The following is a 21,011-nucleotide window of genomic DNA, read 5'->3' as shown; positions in this document are numbered from 1 at the left end:
GTGAAGACTTCCCCAGGGTGGGAACACATCCCAGGGGGCGGCCTCTCTCCCTGTTTGAGCCAAGGCTGCTCTACGCTTGTTGGAGCTCTTCACAGTTATCTGGACACCAGAATCCTTCTTCACGTTCAGGCGTTTCCATCACTGCTGGATCTTCTTATCCACTCTAACTTACATGTCATGGAAGTGTCCCTTTTTGTTCCCTGCACTCTTCTGCTCTTTCAGGAAACAATGGTTATTTAGAGGGTGCTCACGGGGGAAAGCAGGAAGGGAGTAATATAAACACAACAAGCAAATGCCTGTTATTTCCTGTGATTTCTCGGGGGCCCGGGGGCTAAGGGTCTTCTAGGCTTTCAGGATATCTTTTAAAGAAAGGCCTGAATTTCAGGTGCTGCAATCTTTGCTCACAAGAGCCAGATAAGACAGTGCTGCTCGGCTGCTGTAAGACTCTTCACCACTCCTCACGTGACTCCTAGGTGCTCTGATGAGCGACGGGTCATTTTCAAAGCACGCCTGCATCAGCCTTCAGGAGGCTTCTCTCCGGGCATCCTGGATCGGCACACATTTGTGAACGTACACACCAGGGGATGAAGACTGACTGAAGGGAGTTCCTTCCAACCTCTGCAGACAGGCGCAGCCAGCCATCGAGGTCACCTTCCCTTCAGATGTCCCACTTTCAGGATCACAGAATTCACACGTTAAACACTGAGCCTGGCAACAGCCAGCCTTCCACTTCCCTCCTCAATGAGGGACACGCGAGAACCCACAGAGACAGGCTGGACACACAGGCCCTGCTCCTCCAGGAAAACGATTTCAGTCATTGTCCTCAGTCCCAAATGCCACACTCGGAACCTAGAATCTAGCTAACCTAACACACATTATAATCCTAATCAAACCGGATTCGGCATCAGTTTGATCGACCCAGGAATCCCTTCTAAGCCGCCTCGGTGAAACCAGCGTGGCCCAGTGGGTTAAAATTCTAGGTGCCGCCGTGCCTAAGAAGGAAGGAGAGTGCCACAGGAGGGAAGACCGGTGGGCAAGAGGCAGGAGGCCGCACAAAATCAGTAACGCATTTTCAGCAAGGGGTGGGCTCGGGGAAGCGGGGAGAGAAAGAAACAAAATGGGCCAATAATTGAAGGTCAGAGCTAGAAGAGGGCATTCACAGCCATTCCGGGATCTCCAACAAAAAGCTTTTCCTGGATGCGCAGACACGCACAATACTGTGAACTCTTCAGGTGACAGCTCTGGCTGGTACACCTGGTCCCCATGCCTTTCACACACAAGGCCCAGGAGGCATCTGGACAGCACAGAGCAAAATGAAAGGCTGATGTCCCCTCCACAGGACTCCATTAAAACACAAAGTTTCTCTACGACAAAGGCACGTTTTCCATTTTTCTGCTTTAGAAAGTCAGCGATGCTGGAGAGTGTCTAGCAGAATCTGTCCCTAAGGAATGAGTGCAAAAAGGGAGCACGTGGCTCAGGGATGTCCCTTCAGAGAGCAGATAGAAGGACTGGCTTGAGACCCCCCCTCCATTTCAGACAAACACACACATGTCCAGATTTGGGTTGTGGTGGATAGGCTATTGCCAGGCTACTCCATATTGAAATATTGTCCTCCTGAAACCTCACGGAGACCACAGGCCCTCAGATCTCCTCCCTGACCCCGAACTGTCCCCCAACGCGGCCGGAATGAGATTCTCCCAGCAACAGGATGCCACGCCCTTCCACAGCCAAATCATCTACCACCACCATTTTTATGTGCATCATCCTCCCATGTGGGCTCAATTCCTTCTTTGAAGAGATGGAAGTCACTGTGGCCTGTCAGGGTCCAGAGAGGTACCACATGCCTGTAAAATCTGCATACCTGCTCCATGGAGGCAAAGGGGCCAATCTGCTTGACATTCTGCTCGTAGCTCTGCGGGCTCGAGGGACGGCTGGGTTTCTCCTGGAGCACCAGGAAGGGTATCATACTGTGGGGATGCTCTGCGGCCCGGGGACAACAGCCTTGCTCTGGCTGCAGGCCTGACTCCTGCCTTATGCTGGTTTTTTCCTTCTCATCATCCTTCTATGTACTCTTTTCTTCATTCTGATCAGGGACTCCACCGTCGTCATCTTCCAATGCTTCGAACTTGCTCATCTCACTGCTGTCGTCGCCACTGCCTCTCGGAGTGAGTCTGTCACTTCCTACAGCACGATATTCAGGGCTGGCTTCCTGCGTGTGTGCACTGAACAACAGGGCTGTGTGCTCAGAGGGACCCGTGCTGGGGTTAATGCTCTGTTGTCATCATCTTGAAATTCTCAGTAATTTTTTGAACAAGGGGGCCCATTTTTTCATTTTGCATTGGACCCCATGAATTATGTAGCTAGTCCCGAAGATATTTCAAATAGCTTCATGTGAAACATCCCCATTCATTTGGACATTCTCTTTATATGAGCCAAATGTGGGTCTTTCAACCATCCTGGTTGCTCTTCTCTGACTTTTGTTCCCAGAACTCACCAGACTCTACATGTGACCTCGTCAGAGTGTAGGAGACGGAGGCCTCGAACACTGTGGTTATAAAGGCTCCTAAGATTGTAAGGGTATTTTTAGGAAGAGAAAATTATTGTTTACTATGTGACGGGCATTATGTTGAGGACATCACGGGCGTTATCTTATTTAATCCTTACAACCACCCTCCCTCCTCATTAAGAAAGCTTTATGCCCAGTTTGCAGATAAGGAAAGTGTGGCTTGGAGCACTGCATCACTTACTTGAGACCATGCAGTTCCAGGTGGCACAGAACTCAGACCCGGTCTGACCGCCTCCTGCGCGGTGCTCTGCTGTGGTTTCTCCGGGGTTTTGGAGGCACTCACTATTGGGGGCCTACAGCATGACCTACTGACCTATTAACCGACTCTCATCCTACTGTCAGCTCCCCTGATCAGGACGATTCAGCTGGGAAGGTCCCTCTGGATGCTGACTGAGCTACTCCCATGTGGCCATTTCCTTCTCCAGGTTCACGCTCTCTGAGCGTTCCTGAAGTTCCCCCACTCCAAGCTGAGCCTTAGTTCCCGACTGCTGGTGTAACAATTGGCCACAAACTTAGTGGCTTAAAACCAGACAAATTTATTATCTTACAGTTCTGGAGGTCTGGAGTCTGAAATGGGCCTTACAGGGCTAGAATGAAGGTGTCAGCAGGAGGCCTCCCTTCTCCAGGCTCTAGGTGACAATCCATCCTATGCCTTTTCCATCTTCTAGAGTTTGCCTGCATTCCTTGGCTTGTGGCCATGTCACTCCAACCTCTGCTTCTGTCATCATGTCTCCTCTGACTTGGACTCTCCTGCCTCCTTCTTATAAGAACCCTGTGATTACCTGGACCACTTGGATAACCCCAGAAATCTCCCCATTTTAAGGCCAGCAGATGAGTAACCTTAATCTCATCTGCAACGATAATTCCCTTTTGCCACGTAATGTAACACATTCACGGTGTTCGGGGATTAAGACGTAGACATCTTTGGGGGCCCATTATTCTGCCCAGCACAGCCTCCCTACCCAGCCCTCACACACACACGTGCACACACACACGCGCGCACAGCTCCTCATGTGACCTAGATTCCAGGACCTTCTCCACCCCGCTCACCTGCCTATGATGCATCCTGGTTGTTCTTTGTTCCGTCAACAAACATTTATAGAGCACCGATAGCATGCTCAGCATTTGCCAGGGGCAGAGGAACCAAGAAAAAAACATAGTCCCTGTCCTGAAAGAGCTCACATTCTAGTGGAGCTCACTGAAAAATCATGAAAGACAAGAAAATATGGCAACTCCTGGGAGAAAAGGAGCACAGCAGGTGAAAGGGCACTCGGGACATGGGTGTGGGGTGAGGAAGGTATGCAAAGTTGTACCTCACTGCTCCTGTTTCTATCACAGACCCACAAAGTCACAACAGCACAACCCATCATGAAAAGTGAGCATGAAGTCTGACTTGGGCGTCCCTAAAGTGTCACTGCCCAGCGATGCCAGGCACGGCTGGGAGGCTCAGGGACTGGGAAGCACAGGAACATTGGGGCCCCCTGCTGTGCTCCCCAAGACCTTGCTTCCGAACGGGGTCAGTGGCAGCCAGCAGGAGCTCCTCAGCTAGTGGAGGAGGACCCCTGCCAAGTGGAACAAGCTATTACAGTGCTGGGGGAGGGGGCTCCTCCCAGGTGGGGGGTCCTCGCATGTCCTTCAGTCTGACCCTGACCTAAAAGAAGGTCTTGTTTGGAAAGTTGAAAAGGAAAGAAATTGTTAAATATACAAAGATGCAGCTTTATTCCTCTCAAATGTGGAGTCTGAGGAAGGACAGAACTTGTAAGCTTGGAAAGGTTAATGTTTGTTTCAGAGACTGTATCACAGTCCAGGTCCCTGGATGTCCTGGTGACTGACCTTTGTCCCTCACCTGATGGCATTTCGTCACCCTTATCACAAGAAACCCAGAAGCTGTCATCTGAGTCTACATCCGTGTGCACAGACATCGCTCAGGAACCAGGGGCCTTGTTTCCAGCTCTGTACTGAACTCTACTGTCTCCTTTCAGAAACACAAGCAAATATGTGCATATATATAGATTTTTTCATTTTCCTGTTTAACCTTTCTAGTTATGAGAAGCCAGGTTTCTTACTTAAAAAAATAACACACATTCACACACAGACTTTCCAGTGGCACATAACCAAAAAGGTACTTAGATGAGACTTGAATTCATGTTAAGCCAGGTGACTGGGAAATCACTAGTGTCGGGACAGCCTTTCCTGGTGGCCAAAGGTGCCCTTGAGCATTCAACTGCGCTCCTCACAACTACCTTGTGAAACAGCTGTCCTTCTTGGGGGTCCGTCAAGCCCTAGGGCCTTTCAAATCCAGAGCTCCCTTCTGAGAACACTGACTGAAGGGGTACTTTTCATTTTTCACCGTGCAGAATAAAACAAATTCTGCCCCAGGTCTACAGAGGACTCAAGCAGGGGTCGGTTGTGCTCTCTGCTTTTAGTCCCATGTCTGTACATGGCCGTCAGCCTCAGCCTGAATACCTCCATCGACATGAGCATCACCTCCAGGGTAGCCTCCATCTTTGACTGGTTCCGACAGATGGCCAGACAGAAGCATCTATAGATTCTCCTAGTGCATCTGCAAGACGACAACCCCTTCAAGAGGTTTGGTGTGGCCCCTTACAGTTTCTCTCTACTGGAAATAGCCAACCAACCCAATCAGATCGTTTCTCCTGGACAATATGAATGACGGGGGGGGGGGGGGGTGTCACAAAAAAAGGTGGATCATTGGTTCTAATGTCTTTCCCTCCAAACAAGGCACAAGGCTGCTGTTTATCGCCCTCCTTGACATACCAGGACTTGGAGTTACTTTGTGGCTAAAGAAGACATTGTTTTGCAATAAGCCTCGATTAATGAAGGGAATGTGGACGCTTCTCCTTCTTGGAACTTGAAAAAGTCAAACTAACATCAAGGTATAATTATTATGCTCATTATAAAGCTCAGGATATGTAGTCTCAGATCAAGCAATCCACATGATCTCTTGGCTAGGAAGTGGCACAGCTAGCCTCTGTAACCATGGCTATAGACTTTAATTAATGAAAAAAATTAATTAAAACTAAATAAAAATTTTTAAATTTTAATGTATGGACTTTAGATAATAAACAAAAACAAAAACCTATAGCACTACTGGGATGAATCTTCAGGGAATTAAGCTGAATGGAAAAAAGTCAATTCCAAAAGGCCACATACTGTATGATCCTATTTATATAATATTTTTGACACGTCAAAATTTTGGGAAAGGAGGACAGACTAATGGTTGCCAGAGGTTAGAGACAGGGACGGGGGCGGGGTCAGCAGCTTTGATTCTGAGCTGGGTGGCGTGGAGATCGCTGCTCCTGCTCACTGGCCAAGGGCACAGCGAGCTCTAAGTCCACTGTCCTTTACTGAGCCAACCCACAGGAAAGCCACAGCTTCAGGGCAGTTTCTCAGCTTACTGTCCACCCTGGAGAAATTAAGTGTAGTTGTAAGTTTTTAAAATGGTTAGTGTGACATGAGGATTAATACACAGGTACTCGTCTGGGGAAAAAGAACGTTAACAGCAGCTTGGCGCTGCAGAGAGTCAACTGGGCTTTCCAGTGACGGCGAAGATTGATGACAACCTGCAAGCCATCGCATCTGTTTTGTGGAAAGTCAGAGCAACCAGATGGCTTGGGAAGTAGAGCTTAAAAACAAGAGCAGTTCCAGCTTGGTCTAGCTCAGTTCTTTCTCAGCTGGCAGCTGTTCACAGCCAATAGGCCAATGGCAAGGGCAGAGATGTACAAGAATTCGGCAGACAGTGCAAGAGAGGAGTAGCAGTGCAAGAGCAGCACTGACGGCTTGAACGGACGGTGTCCAGGGTCTGCTCCGTAAAGACTGTGAGGCTCAGAGCAAGTCTCTTCAGCTCTCTGAGTTCCTCATTCCCCATTTGTAAAACAAGGCAATGAACCCTTGCCCAGCCTACATTCCCAGGTCATTGGGAGGAACAAATGGAACAGTGTAAGTAAAAAGTATTTTGTGAACACTTACGTTCTAGGCAAACACAAAGATTAGTCAGTGATCTGGCAAGACAGTAATCTGGCAAGATTCCTACCAGTGGTCCCTAAATAAATAATTTCTGTAGCCATGATGGGGCAAGTAAGTTAATTCAGTCTGCAGGCTGGCAGGTCCACAGCCCTCAAGTGAGCGTCACTAAATGATCAGGTGCTGAACTCACCATGATTTCACGCCTGGGGTCCTACAACCAGGGAGGAAGGGAGCACGAGCAGCCCCATCGGAGCCCAGCTCTAACTTCTGCCGCCTTCCTAAACTCACTTCTGTGGCCGATTTTGGCCCAAAACTATGAATACAGGAGGCCTTTAATAATGAATGATCATCTAATTTTGTAGGTTTTTTTCCTCCTTTTCCACTTTGTAATTTGGCAAGTGACTAAGTTTGGACATGCTGGACAGGAGAGGGGAGACTATCACGGGGGTGACAGTCCAGCCAGACACCCTCTGGGAGAGAGGCCATTGGAGCTGAGCTGAAAACCTTTCCTGAGAAATGGCATAGCGTGGTGGAAAGCATGTTGTCCCTGGACCCAGGTTGCTGTGTGAGTAATCAAGCTTTATCCTTTCTGAGCCACTGTTTCCTCACCTTAAAATGGAAATGACAACAGGGCCCTCCTCATGGAATTGTCCTGAGGACTAAGTGAAATAAACAGATATGGAACAGCCGGCACAGAGTAGAAACAGAATAATTCGGATCCTTCCTCTTTTCCCTCTTAGAAGAATACGAAGAAGACATCATAACCCTCTAAAATATCTTCCTGGGCATGTTTTTCAGAGAGAACGAGAACAGGAGCCTTGGACAGCTAAGCTTACCTTCTTTGTAGCTCCTGGAAATGTACCATATCAAGCTTGAGATTTAGAGTCAGACAGATTCATACCCATGCTCCACAATTACAGCTACGTGATCTTCAGCACATTAGTTAATCTTTCCTGATTCCAGCTCAAGTGGAAAGTAGAGTTTAGCAATGTCTACAAATGTGACTTAGAAAGTTGATAGGAAGTATATGAGTCTAGCACAGTGTCTTGGACAGAGTCTGAATGCAATAAATGGTTGTTCCTGGGGTGGGAGAAGGAGTCACAGAGCAGAGGAGGACAGAGTGCCCATGGACATCGCTATTACTTTTCATAATGGTCAGTAATCCTTAGTCCCATCTGCACAGTACTTTCTTCCCACCAGAGTTCTACAACGGTCCATACTAAAGGACTCTGGGGATGTGGATGAGCCAAGTGGGTGGTGTGATTGCCAAAAAACAATGGCTGCAACCCCAACATCACACCTGGAGGACTGGGCAGCGCATTTAAGTTGGACATGAACCAGCTGGAGAGCATGTCAAAGGGAGCAAGCAGGATGGGAAAATGACTGGAAAGATGCCACACGGGGAATGTCTGAGGGACTAGGACAAGAGAAACCTAAGAATGAGTACAAATGAACCAATATTTGAAGGGCTGATATGTGAGAGGATAATTTCATTTATTCTGTCATTCCCTGGAGGGCAGAAAGACCAATGGGTACAAGTTACCTGGGGATAAATTTCAGCTCAATACAAAGAATTTTTTGACAATGCAACCATCCAATGACAACCCAGCTGTCAATCAAGGGAACAGGCTGTCCAGTGAAGGAGGACCTGAGTCCCAGAATCTGGCATGGAGCGTTGGGGGAGGGGGTGGATGGGCGGTAGCTAAGCTAGACTCCCAAGTCCCTTACAACTCTGAAGTTCTATCCCATGAGCAGCCCACAGCTGCCTCAACAGAAGGGAGTCATCTATGTGAGCCTTCTCCTTCGCTGGGTGATAAATCTTGGGGGCATGGCAACAGGAGAGAAGAGAAAGGTACCTTATTTACCTTCACACGAGCTATAGTTACTACGGCAGATGAGACAGCCAATACCTGTCTTCAACAAATACATCCCGCTTATCTACTCTAAGGAGGGCACCTGAAGCGCCCAACCAACCTCTTTTTTGCATTAAATTTTTCATTCCCACAATATAGTGGAGAAAGGAAGCTATTTTACCACTAACATTCAACAACTGACTTTGAAGCAAAAAATAACTGCTTCCAATTCTTTAAGACCACAAACCTCAGTTTCCTTATCTGTAAAATGAGGGTGATAGTGATATTTACCTACAAGGACTGTTCATTAATTCAACAAATATTTGAACACCTATTATGTACCAACCCTGGTTCTACTTGCTGGGGGCTTATCTCATTGAGCTAAAAGGCACACAGTCCTTATGGAGCTTACGTCCATGGGGAGAGGCACAAGAAACACAGCAAGTGCCCTGAAGTGTTGGCGGGAACACAGGAGGTAAGGGCGCTGTGAGACAAAAAGCAGGACAGGGACAGACAGGGGAGGGGGTTCTCTGGAAGGATTAAGTAAGAGAAGAAGGGTAAAAATCAGAGCATGGACAGGCTCAGCACAACGTCTTCAACCAACGTCAGCTGATTCTCCCATGAGGGCTTCTGAGCTTGCAGGACCTGTCGTTAAATGCCTCATCCCACTCGCAGTTAATGAACAGCTACCGTGCGTTCAAAGCCAAAACCCTAAGGAAGTGGATCCGGATAGTGTTTTCAGGTAGAAGAAGAGAATCAATGAAAATGTCATGACGCTTGAGTTCTGACATTGTCTCCCTTGTGCAAGGATGCTGCGAAGAATCTGTAGGAAATTTAGAAACTTGGGCATCGGAGCTTGAACTGAGTAACGCCAGGTAAGTGACCTGACTTTCCCAAGCCTTGATTTTCCCCCCATTTGACCAGGGAGGGTGTGACACTTGGCAGTAACACATGTCAAGCCCCAAGCGCACAGCAGGTACAGTCTACTTACATTACTATTATCACTGTCCAAACAAACTCATCCGAACTCTCAGAGATTTTCAGTGTGCGCAGCATGAAAAAACAAGGCGGTATTCCTCAGGAGGGAACATTCCACAATGATGTGTTGCTAGGAGTTGGACTAAGGTCACTTGTTATGAGAACAAACCAGGAAAACATGAGGAAGCGTTCAACTGATTAAGTGCTCAGTCCATGCTCAGCCTTGCTAACGCCTTGGCTGCAGTCTTCAGAGCTCCAGAAGACGCAAATAAAGACACTGATTCACTCATAACAGTTCTTTGTACGAATCTGAGGGCTTAGCCAAAAAGCAGTCCAACGGGATTTACGAGGTGTGCCTCCCTGCCCAGGGCCTGTGCGTCGAGGAGAGGCACCGGGCTCCCTGGAAGCAGTCCTGCTCCCCGGGGACCTCGGCAGCACCGGCCCTCTGCCGCTTGCCACTCTGAGAGTCTTGGGAAATGAGAATTTAATTTGCTCTGTGTGGAACTTCTTCTCGTGGGGACAGCTTTACAAGGAAGGAGCTCTTTCTGCTTTCCCAGAGGGGAAAAAGCAGAACTCACATCCCACGTCTGCAAGTTCTGTAGTAAATGAAAGCTCTGGGGCATTTACTGGTGTTAGTGCCTTTCCCACCAGCCGTCCCCAAGATGAGTGGAGCTATTTGTAGACTTGGAAGTCCCCACTCCCTCTAGATAGCACAGTGACCCCTTCTCTCTATTAGGGGGTTTGTGTCCAACGACCTGTGCCTTCTGGGCATAGCTATGACCACCTGGCACTTCAAAAGGAGGAAAGAGGCATCAGGGACATGGGTGTTGGCTTTGCTGGGTCTCAGTCAGTGCTTCTCAAACTATCTGTGCTGAGGGACCAGTCTGTTCTTATTTGCAATACATCAGGGACTGATGCTTTTATAAAAGACAATAAATATTAATTGCTAGAAATTTCTTTAAAGACATAAAATGCAAGCCAATGTTTTTATTACTGGATTCAACAGACATAAAAGTATTTTGTCAAATTGCTATAAAAATTCTAAATGTTTACTCACAACTTCCATACTTAATCTTACAATGGACTGCAGCACTGACCGAAGTCACTCTTTAGCCACGAATATTTACTTGAAAAAAACCACAAAGCCAACTTACCCGGTTCCCCAAGAAATAAGATGATATATTGAGCACGGCAGTCAGCACATAGTCATCACTCACTAAATATTAGCTATTACTTTGGCTGTTCCCTCCAGGCCCGGAGAACAGGAGAACATTAACCAGGAGGCTGAGACGCAGGACCGAGTTCCACTCTGTTCCTACCGGCCTTAGACAAGTGTCTTCATAGTTCTGGGCTTTAGCTCCAAAATTTACAACACATAATGAAATGATCTAGAATCTAGCATCTAACTTCTAGATCAACGACTTATGAACTAGAATCTAGAATCTAAGATCTACATCGTGAAGTGTGAACTTAACTGAAACCCAGAGTGAAAAACACACTTGTGTCTCAGTACGCACACGCACACTCACACAGGCAGCTGCCTGGTTTCCCAAGGCAATATTGTCCTTGCCACATGCTACACTCCGATAGTTTCCATCCTGTTTTTTCAAATGCTGGTCAAGACACATTTAATTGATTTCAAACCTACAGTTTGAAAAACGTTGGAGCCAATGATTTCCAGGGTTCCCTTCCTTGATAGCATACTGATGGGATTTACAACTAGGAAGTCGGTTCCGGTTCCTGTCAGTCCTGTACAACTTGATTTCTAAATAGGACTAATGTTATTCAAGCCAAGGGCATCTAAAAGTTTTTGAGTTTTTTAAGTCAGCTGGCTCCACATTGGTACGCTCTAGTGAATCTACTGGTCAGAAAGCAGAATGGTCAAAGACGCTGTCTCATGGCCTCCCTCCACTGGGTATAACCTTGAGGTGTCCTTGATAAACCCTTACCTACCCTCATGCAAGTTTCCTTCAGATAAATGTGCCAGGAGACAGTAATGCGGGAACTTCCTTATTGGATTTCACTGTTTCACTCAATTGCCTTCTGCTTCCTGGAGAAGCAGAGGGGACAGTAGGGGGAGTCAACAGGCCACTGGAAGTGTCGAGACTCAGTTGGTATTCCCATTCCTGCACGGGTTAGAAGCAGCAGGTGAGGAGCTTACTAGGGAAAGACACAGGGGCATGAACCTTCTATCAGAAGGGATATTTTATAGTCCTCTTATCCTTTTCACAAGTAATCCTAACTATTTTGAATTTCAACTCAGTGAAGAATGTGACATGAGATTTTATTTCCAGTACCCTATTTTTCTGCTCTAACCTCTCCTTTCCTCGAGTAGTAAGAACATCTCAGATGGACCTCTCCCCAGCTTCTGTGGCTGAACATCCCGTTTTGATGAAGACTTTAACCCCACTTTCAACACAGGGCCCTGCCCCTTCTCCAGCTGAGGTGAGCCCGCGCCTCCAGGAGCCGGGGCGGAACGAGGTGGTCTCTCCACCACTCCCTCCCCCGCTGCTGGCTCTCCTGGTTGTTTCCTTTCATGACCATCCACAGTGAATCTGGGAGCTGGTTCTGCTGAAACGACATTCTCCAAAAAAGCGCTGCACGAGCACGACGGCTCACCCCTTCGTGAAGTTCCAGAAGGCTTGCTACGTGGACCAGCCCACTGGCCAGAGGCCCATGCTTCAGGATGGCGTCCATCTCCCCACTAGCCCCTGAGGGGGCATCTGTTAATTCTTGGTTGAGAGGTTGGGTCCACTCCTAGGTTGGGGTGGGGGTGCTCTCCTGTGGGGCGCTAGTCAGAAAGCTCACGTCCCAAGGCACCTCCTCTGGGCTTGCTTGAGACCATGGCGTCGAGAAACCTCACATCCGTGTCCCACTAAATATGGCAGCTCTTCCTCCCTCCCTTGCCCCTATTCCTGCTCTCAGCGTCACAGGGCCTGGCATGGGGAGCTCCTTACGGGTTGGCAGCTCACCAATCTTCAGAGAAAAGATGATCTCCAAGTTGAACGGTCCCTCTCTCTGACGGAGGTCCCTCCAGAGGTGGCATCTCTGTCTCCTGCAGCGCTCTCATATGGGTGATGGAGGGGGGCAATTGGAGAGCTGGCTCTGCTGAAATGACACCTTTTGAAAAAGCTCTGCAGGAAAACGCTGGCCACAGAGCTGTAGTTCTCTGACCAAAAAAGAAAGTGGGGATTTTAAACACCTTGTTTTTAGCTGTGGGCTCTTCTCACCCATTCTTAGAAAACAGGAAAGACGCCACTCGGCGTGTCCCACCACGTTAGGTTTCTACTGTGAGCCACGTGCTGAGCTGTGTCAGGCTGTGAACACGGCAGTGGGGGAAGCCACGGGCCCTGCCCTCGCGGACTCACCATCCAGGGAGACATTAAACACACCACCACACACACGTACACCTACATAACTCAACTGTGACAAGTGCTCCGAAGGAAGAGCAGTGCCAGGAGAGAGGACACAGCTGGGGGCCTCAGGGGAGGGGTCTCAGAAACCGAAGGTAGGAGAGAACCAGATGAAGGGAATGGTAGGGTGTCCCAGACACCTGAGGCAGAAAGAGGCTTGATTCCCTGGACCAAGGATGGGCCCAGAGAGGTGGGTGGGAACCAGAAGCCCGGGGCCTGGTGGGGCAGGTTAAGGACAGTAGTCTTGATCCCAAGAGTAAAGGAAGCCAGCAGGGGTTTTAAAAGAAAGTGGTGCCAAGATCAAATTTGCATTTTAAAAGGTAATTATAGCTGCACAGCCTAGAAGACATCAGGAGGCCGAGCAGATGCGGAGGGAGGGTGTGTGGTGATGAGTTTTAAAGCACTTTCACATCTGCCGAGTCTCATGCCCTCTCAAAGCCTCACCTACTAACCAACATCCAAGAGCCAAGCTGGAGTGATGTATATTGACTTGGTTTCTTACGCTTTCCTGCTCTGTCCTCCCAGCCTTGCTCTACCACTTACCAGCTGCACGGCATGGGGACCCTCTGTGAGCCACCTCAGGTTTTTTTTGTTTTGTTTTGTTTTTTTGCTTTTTTGCTGAGGAAGATTCGCCCTGAGCTAACATCCGTGCCAATCTTCCTGTACTTTTTTTTCTTTTTTTTTTAGTATGTGGGCTGCCAGAACAGCATGGCTAACAGAGCAGTGTAGGTCCGCACCTGGCAACCAAACCTAGGCCAGTGAAGTGGAGCATGCTGAACTTAACCACCAGGCCACCAGGACTGGCTCACCAGGTTCTTCGTTATGAAACGTGGAGAACTCTTCTGCTCCTTGAAGATCTGACTTAGGATGAAATGAGTGGCTGATACACAGGCACTCACCAAATATTGACTCATCTCAAGCAAATAATCCTGTCAACTAAAAAAAAAAGGAAAAAGGAAAGAGGAAAGTCCTCTTCTGGCTATTTGATCCAATTACTTAAACAAAAGTCTACATATACACATTATGCAAAGGACTGCCCAAAATGCATTGACTAAACAGTGGCAAGTTTTACGGTATTAGAACAGTGATTTTAGGATAATTTCACACCTGATAGGTGAGTCAGGATTTTCATAGAAATCAGCGAATGATAATAAATGAGGATTGCAAAGACTTAAGTTGAGATGTAACACTTCACATTACACAAGTAGAGGTTTGCATTAAAAGTCTGTAATGCCCTTCCCATAAAAAAGGGTGTTTACATTCCTAATTCCAAGAAATCGAGTCCTTATCAGCATTACTCCGAGAATTTCTGCTTTCCCAGAGGATCTAAACCTGTATCCTAACAAGAATATCACATATTGTATTCTAGAAAAAGGGGCCAACAGATGTTCCTCTGCTTCTCCGTGTGACGCCCATGACAGACGCTGACGGCTGAGCACAGGCGGACGAGGACAGAGCACGCCCTTCTGTGCAGTCCACACGCAGCCTCGGAAGTCTCCTTGGCAAAGTGCTCCAGGCAGCTACCCCTAACTGACCCTAAGATATTCCTGGTCCGAAGATACTCATTTTCAAAGTGAAAAAACAAAAAACAAAAAGACAAGGAATGGGAGTCTAAGTCGTATGGCTGGAGTTTCATTTACAAAGACAGCAGCAGCAAATGAAAACAACTTTCCCACCGACCAAACTGGAACTGTTCTGTCTCCCCGCTTTTTAACATCACCATCCATCCCCTCCTCATTGCGTGGAAAACTACAGTAACAGCCCAAATGCATAAAGCAAGATGGAACCAGCTTACTTTACCTTACTTTACCCTGCTCACACTTAACAAGAATCGTGTGCTGAAAGATGAACTTCACTGGTGACAGTGAGAACGAGCTACGTTAGACGAGGACAGCCCGTGTAAATATTAACACAGTTCTAAGGAAGCAAGTTTTAGGAGAAAAAAAATCCCCTATGTGAAGCATAGAAACACAAGGCACTTGTCTCAAAAAGGCAATTGATCTGGAAAAACTAAATCAGTTTAAGAAAGGTATAGACAAATTTGTGGCACATTTATAATTGGCTGGTTATTGAGAGAAGCTAAAAATGTACTAGGCATAGCAAAATAATTGCAACTGGAGTGGCAGGGACAAAAATTCGCTCTCAGCTCCAACCATGTGTGGGGGGAAAACAACAGAATGCTACATGGGACCTGTCGGCGGCTATTGCTACAACAAAAAGCTGATTCCAAAGCACGACCCCCACCGAGGGCTTGGTGACATCGACAGGGTCCACAGATGAATGCTTCCCACCCACGGCCAATAAAACACATGATGCCTTAGAGAAGGTTCACGCTATTTCTAGTCTCTATGCTTGTACTTTCCTTATTTTCAAATTTAAACATAATGAATAGAAAAATCTTTCACGACTGAAAGCAAGCCCTAGTGTGCTCCTTTTAAGGAAGCTGGTAATACTTGAGTTGCAAGTCCAATTAGGATGTTTTTTAAAACTTTATTTGAAAATACTGATGTTGTCCTTTGGTTTCAGACATTGCATTTCTGTATTTTGAGAATAAGAAACAGTATGCTACATCTGAAAAGCTGCTTTAGTCATCAAAGTGGTCTTACATACACATACGCTTGTATATATATTTATATATATATGTGTATATATATTTATAACTTCATATAATACATACGTGTACATCTAACTTCATCTTTACCATGACTCCAAAGTGGTGGGCACAGGAGGCAACTGGAGAACAGAGGTCCAGTGAGTCACCCAATTTCACCAGAAAAGGCATAAAGCCAGCAAGAGATGCCCCATGACGTTCCTTTTCCTCTTTTGTGGTGAGGAAGATTATCTCTGACATAACATCTGTTACCAATCCTCCTCTTTGTGCTTGAGGAAGACTGACGCTGAGTTAACATCTGTGCCAATCTTCCTCTACTTCACATGGGAGGCCACCACAACACGGAGTGATGAGCAATGCTAGTTCTGTGCCCAGGATCCGAACCCACGACCCTGAGGCGACCGAAGTGGAGCATGCAAACTTAACCAATATGCCACCAGGCTGGCCCCCTTTCGTGACTTCTTCTTGAGGCTTTTTCTGATTCTGCTTTTAGTACTGTCACTGTTATTATACTCAGCTTTCTTTATATTTTACAAAACTTCAAAGCTATGCTATGTCAGAAACTCTGGAAATATGTCTAACAGTCTACAGATTAGAGAATTTTAAATGCATAAAGACACGGGAATTACATCTTAATTGCTTACTTGAAATCACAGTTATCTTCACACTAAAGACTGTCTCAAGACGAGAGCAATCTAAATCCTGTTGTTGGCTGCAACAGTGCTATTACCCGGGAATGCTTTTTTTTCGTGGTAAAATATACATACAATTTACCATTTTAGCCATTTTTAAGCGTATAGTTCTGCGGCACTAAGTACATTCATGCTGCTGTGCAACCATTGCCATCCATCTCAATGTTTTCATTTTCCCCCAATAACTGTGTCCCCATTAAACGTGCACTTCCCACTCCCCCCTCTCTCCAGCCACAGGCAACCACCATTCCACTTTCTGGCCCAATGCAGTTGACAACTCCAGGAACCTCATGCAAGAGGAATCACACAATATTTGTTCTTTTGTGTCTGGCTTCTCTCACTTGGCATCTCGTCAGGGTTCATCCATGTTGTAGCATGTGTCAGAATTTCCTTCCTTCTGAAGGCTGAATAATTTACATTTTGCTTATCCATTCATCCATTGATGGACACTCTGGTTGCCTCTACTTTTCCGCTGTTGTGAGTAATGCCGCCGTGAACATGGGTGTACAAATATCTGTTTGGAGTCCCTTCATTCGGGTATAGAACCAGAGGCGGAATTGCTGGATCACATGATCCTTCTATGTTTAATTCCATTCTTCCCATTCTCACATACCCAAACCAAAGCACGCGATGAATACCCCAATGAAACACACATTGTGTGTGTTTTAAACAAAGCAGTGGAAAATCAGATTTCTCTTGCATCGCCTCTCACCTAACCTGTTGGTACGCCTTACACCAATGAACTGCCTCAAGGACGCCAACGACCTCCGGCCTAGGCAAGCCTTCCGGAGCCCTGGCCTCAAGCTTTCCTGCTGACAGGAGGCGGGACCGAGTGCGGCTCCATCTGCAGAAACGCAGGGGTTGTTCCCCACTCCGCCCACCACTTGACTCTGCAGCATCCCACAGGCTTGGGTGTGGAGCCTGGGGTCAGGGCCGGCTAAGTACAAAACCTGAATTTTTATGAAACTAGTAACGGGAAAACAGGAAGATCGGGGAAGGTGCTGAAATTCTCACCAAGGCCAACGATTGCACAACACATCCCTCCCTGGAGTACTTTTTTTTCCACCTGCTATAACACTAAAACTTAGGAGTGTTTCAAGTTACTGGAGAATTCACCAATCCCAGAACTTTCCCCTCTCAGAAGTTCTTCCAGGGTTTCCATCAGAAATTCCTTTTCTGTTTAAAGGAGCAGAAAACGCTGAGGAATTTCAGGCCTGGTGGTATAACATGGAACAGGGCAGAGCCACCCATCCCTGTTATTAATCACTGTCCAGCCTGAAGTTTAGAGAAATTCTGAATGTACGAAGGCACGGGAAGGTCCTGGGCTATCATGTGGTCACTGCCACGTGGAAAACAATGATCCAGGGCCAAGAAGGTGTGGCTCAAGTGGTCACTCCTAGGAATGGTCCCTCTTCGGGTGGAGAAGGGGAGGGAAGAGAGGCTACAGAGAATTGTGTGAAGTGGCGACCACACACAGTGACCAGGAACACCTGAGCTCATACGTGAAGGGCAGACTGATCTTCTCCGGATGGGGAGGCAGGCTGGGCTTCTCTACTCGCCTCCAGTCCCTTTTCCTTCACTCTCTTGGTAACACAAATGGCCCAAGTCTGAGATCTCGACCAGGCTGCATTGATTTGGGGTAAAGTTTCTGAACATTAAAAGGTCATACATAGGGTTTTCCCTTCCCTGGCTCTTCTTGGCCTGCGGTAGGCAGGTCCAAGCAGGGCCTGAGCTCAGCTCAGCTTGCTTTGGGTTCCTACAGTCATCAGCCATCCACGGGGCGGTAAGGCTCCCAGATACAGACATGAGTTTGGGAAGAGGGGAGAGGTCTCTGTTTAGGCATTGAGCCTAAACCACAGGAAATTACCTAAGCCTTGCAGGGGACTGAGATCTAACACAGACTGAGGTCACGCACCTTGATTCCCGTCTGCCGCTGCTCCACGAGCACGGCTTCCTGAGGCGTCTGAAGGGAGGACAGACGCGGGACATCCTGGGTTCTCTAATCACCTCACCCCCACCCCAACAGTACTCTCTGGAGCAGGATGCGGGCTGAAGACGGCATGCTCTGTTCATTTCCTAGTCTTCTATGCAAACCCGACGTAGGGTTGGCATGTACGGCTTCATGTCCCTGACATCAATTTGTTCGAGATGTCATTGCAGAGTGGTCCTTAACTGCTTGATACAATTATTTACGTTTTATTTTCATGTAAAGGTAATAGCAGCAGCCATAACATGGGTATTCAACTATTTTTTGAATTAGACTAGACTCTAAGTATTTTTTACGTTCCTGAAAGAAACAGGACATGTCCCCATGCATTCCTTAAACACAAAGATGCCACTTTATTCGTGCAATAATATCAATATTGTTCAACATGCAGGGCTTTTTTCTCTCCCCATTTCAGTTGAATTTAATTTTGAACAGCTAATTTTAACAAGTGTCGAGCTGTTCTAAACAGGTTACCTTTTACAGTTACAAAAATGGCCCACATTTCTCTGAATATCATTCCAGAAATACTAATTCACACGTAGTACTTACCCAATATCAGTCTCTTAAAAGTTCCGAAGATCTCAATATATGTCTGCTCACTACAGCAGTCTTCACACTCCTGTGCACACAACTAGCCAAGTCCTCTTTATCCCCATGTTACAAAACACGGCAAAGACGGGGGGAATAAACTCCCTATGCTCTAGGGGAGGCACAATATGGAAATAGGGTAGGAAGGGCCCGCGCCCCGTTTCACACACCTCTTTCACCTCTGTCTTCCTTTCCCGCACCATGGGACTCCCGTGACGGAAGGCAAGTTGGCTGCCATCCTTCAGTTATCACAGTACTGTACCTTTAGAACTGACAGCATCAGCACTGTGATAACTGAGCCAGGGCAGCCTGTCAGTCACTGTGTTGGCCGGCGGCATCCTTTCTGGGCAGCTGCACGAGTCCCTCCGAAGGCTCCCCATGAAGTGAAGGACAAGATGCGCTTCTGGTTCGGGATGTCAGGAAGCAGAAGAAAGAATAGGGTCACAGCCCAGCAAGGGGTGAGGCTGAAATATTAAAAGGACCAGCTGAATTATATCAGGATGAAAGACGAACACACGATTTATACATATTAATGACGACGATGAGGCTTTTGCTCTGATAATACACACAATATGCAGTAAGCTTCCTAGCTATGTTTCACAGTGTATCTCTTCCACGCCTGGACTTGCTATCTCCCTGACCTCGCTCACTCATGCAATAAATATTTACTGAGGGACTGCTAGGTGCCAAGACCTCTTCTATATGCTTAGGAATGGAAGAGAATTAAGACATGGTCCGTGCCTTCCGAGTGCTCCTGATCCAACATAGCCATGACACTTCACATCTGCCTCCATTCAGTATTCTTCTAAGTGCTTGTTCATTTGGTTTTCACAAGAACCCTACGGAACTGTCCAAGAGTTATTCATTAATTCACCAAAAAAGGAATCTGGAAATAGGTTAGATATCATCAGCCCATTTTACAGATAGAAGATAAAATTTTAAGAGAGGTTAGGTGATTTACATATCACACCCTACGTTACCCTAGGCGGACCTGGGCTCAAACCCATGTCAGTGAGTGAGCCCAGTGCTTTCTTTCTCTACTCCAACCTGGTCATCAACTCCATCGACAGGACATTCAGTTTACACATTTACACAAACAAAAGCATTTCTGAAAACATCCACTTGCTGCTTAAGATTTTTAGTTTTCTCAGTATCTCAGATCATGAAGCAGAAAATAGCGGCGGTTTTACGCGTTACGAAGAAATGCACATTAGCAAAAAAATGACTTACTGTTCTTGTTCTGAGTGCTAAGAGTGTACTCAAATTGATAACACTGATGATGACATATTTAGCACATCTGCAGGGTGTTTTCACTATAGTTAGTCTGTCAGTTCCACAGTTATGGTGGTGCAAGCATCCTGACCACCTCTCAAATGCCTTTTTAAAAAAGTCAACATGTACGTCTCACTTGCTTTGAAATAATCTGTACCTATGAGAGGTATCCTGGAGTCATTTCAGGGATGATTCTTACTTCTAATAAAAAGTACAAAAAGATTCTGAAATTGGAATTCGGGCTTCAGAATATCAACTTATTAAAACCATGATTCACTCAGTTTTTTTCCACGTCAGTCATAAGGTCTCAAGTTATTTCAATATGAGTGGAACTTGACAGATATTTGAAAAATAATTATGTTTTCAATTAGGCATTTGCTCAGTTTCGAAGACTCATTATATGCAAATTAGATATCAGCACTGTACTTCAAATAAGTCAGATAGATGAATCAGTTCTTCAGATCAAGAGTCAAAAAATAAGAGAGTACGGTGAGTCGAGCTCAACTATGAACTCCACGCACTACGAAACTGACCTTATCTTCAGAAAAGTCATATCCAACGAAACATCCACCTACACACCAATTAAAACAACATTCTCTGAAGTGCGAAAATATCTAAAAGATAAGGAAGTCACTGGCTCCGTCTGAGCCAGCTGATGTAATACAGAGTTGAAACAGGAGAGGGCAACGAAGATTAAAAAAAAAGTTGGATTCCCCCTAACTTAAGTTTCCTGGAAATAGTTGCATATTTTCACCCAAATTATAAACATCTGTTACATGAACAAAGATACTGTGATTATTTGAGAATTAAATTTTAGATAGCTGATCCATCAAAAAGGATAAAAAGATTACCACCTAACATTTGCTGGCCACAAGTTGTGTCGGCTTTGGAAAGAGGTATACTCACTCTGAGATCCTGGAGGCTGGGTAAGGCTGGGGACAGATAAGCAAGCCTGAGACACTTGGCAGTCATCAGACTGTCCTTCACTAAGACTGAGTACCAGCGCAACTGAAAGTCTCAATATGAACTAGGCAACGTCAGTACCGCATCGCAAAGCTGAAATT

The 21,011-nt window shown here is 46.6% G+C and overlaps 1 protein-coding gene and 1 pseudogene across 2 annotated transcripts in view; both read right to left on the bottom strand.

Annotated features, from left to right (window-relative positions):
- The window catches only part of LOC139079090 (uncharacterized), a 43,008-nt gene that overhangs the window by 16,109 nt on the left and 5,888 nt on the right, over positions 1–21,011 (bottom strand). The window contains exon 3 of one of the 2 annotated variants that reach the window (XM_070592061.1): positions 18,417–19,139. The exons of the other annotated variant lie outside the window; for it this stretch is intronic. Within the exon in view, the coding sequence (XP_070448162.1) occupies positions 19,092–19,139 (48 nt within the window). The 3' untranslated portion in view covers positions 18,417–19,091. Of the gene's footprint in view, positions 1–18,416; positions 19,140–21,011 lie in introns of those variants that run through there. 2 annotated transcript variants of the gene reach the window in all.
- LOC139079089 (eukaryotic translation initiation factor 4E type 2 pseudogene) lies at positions 1,365–4,605 on the bottom strand (annotated as a pseudogene).

This window comes from Equus przewalskii, chromosome 24 (assembly GCF_037783145.1).
Source record: "Equus przewalskii isolate Varuska chromosome 24, EquPr2, whole genome shotgun sequence".
NCBI lineage: Eukaryota > Metazoa > Chordata > Mammalia > Perissodactyla > Equidae > Equus > Equus przewalskii.
This window is presented reverse-complemented; position numbering and strand designations above follow the sequence as displayed.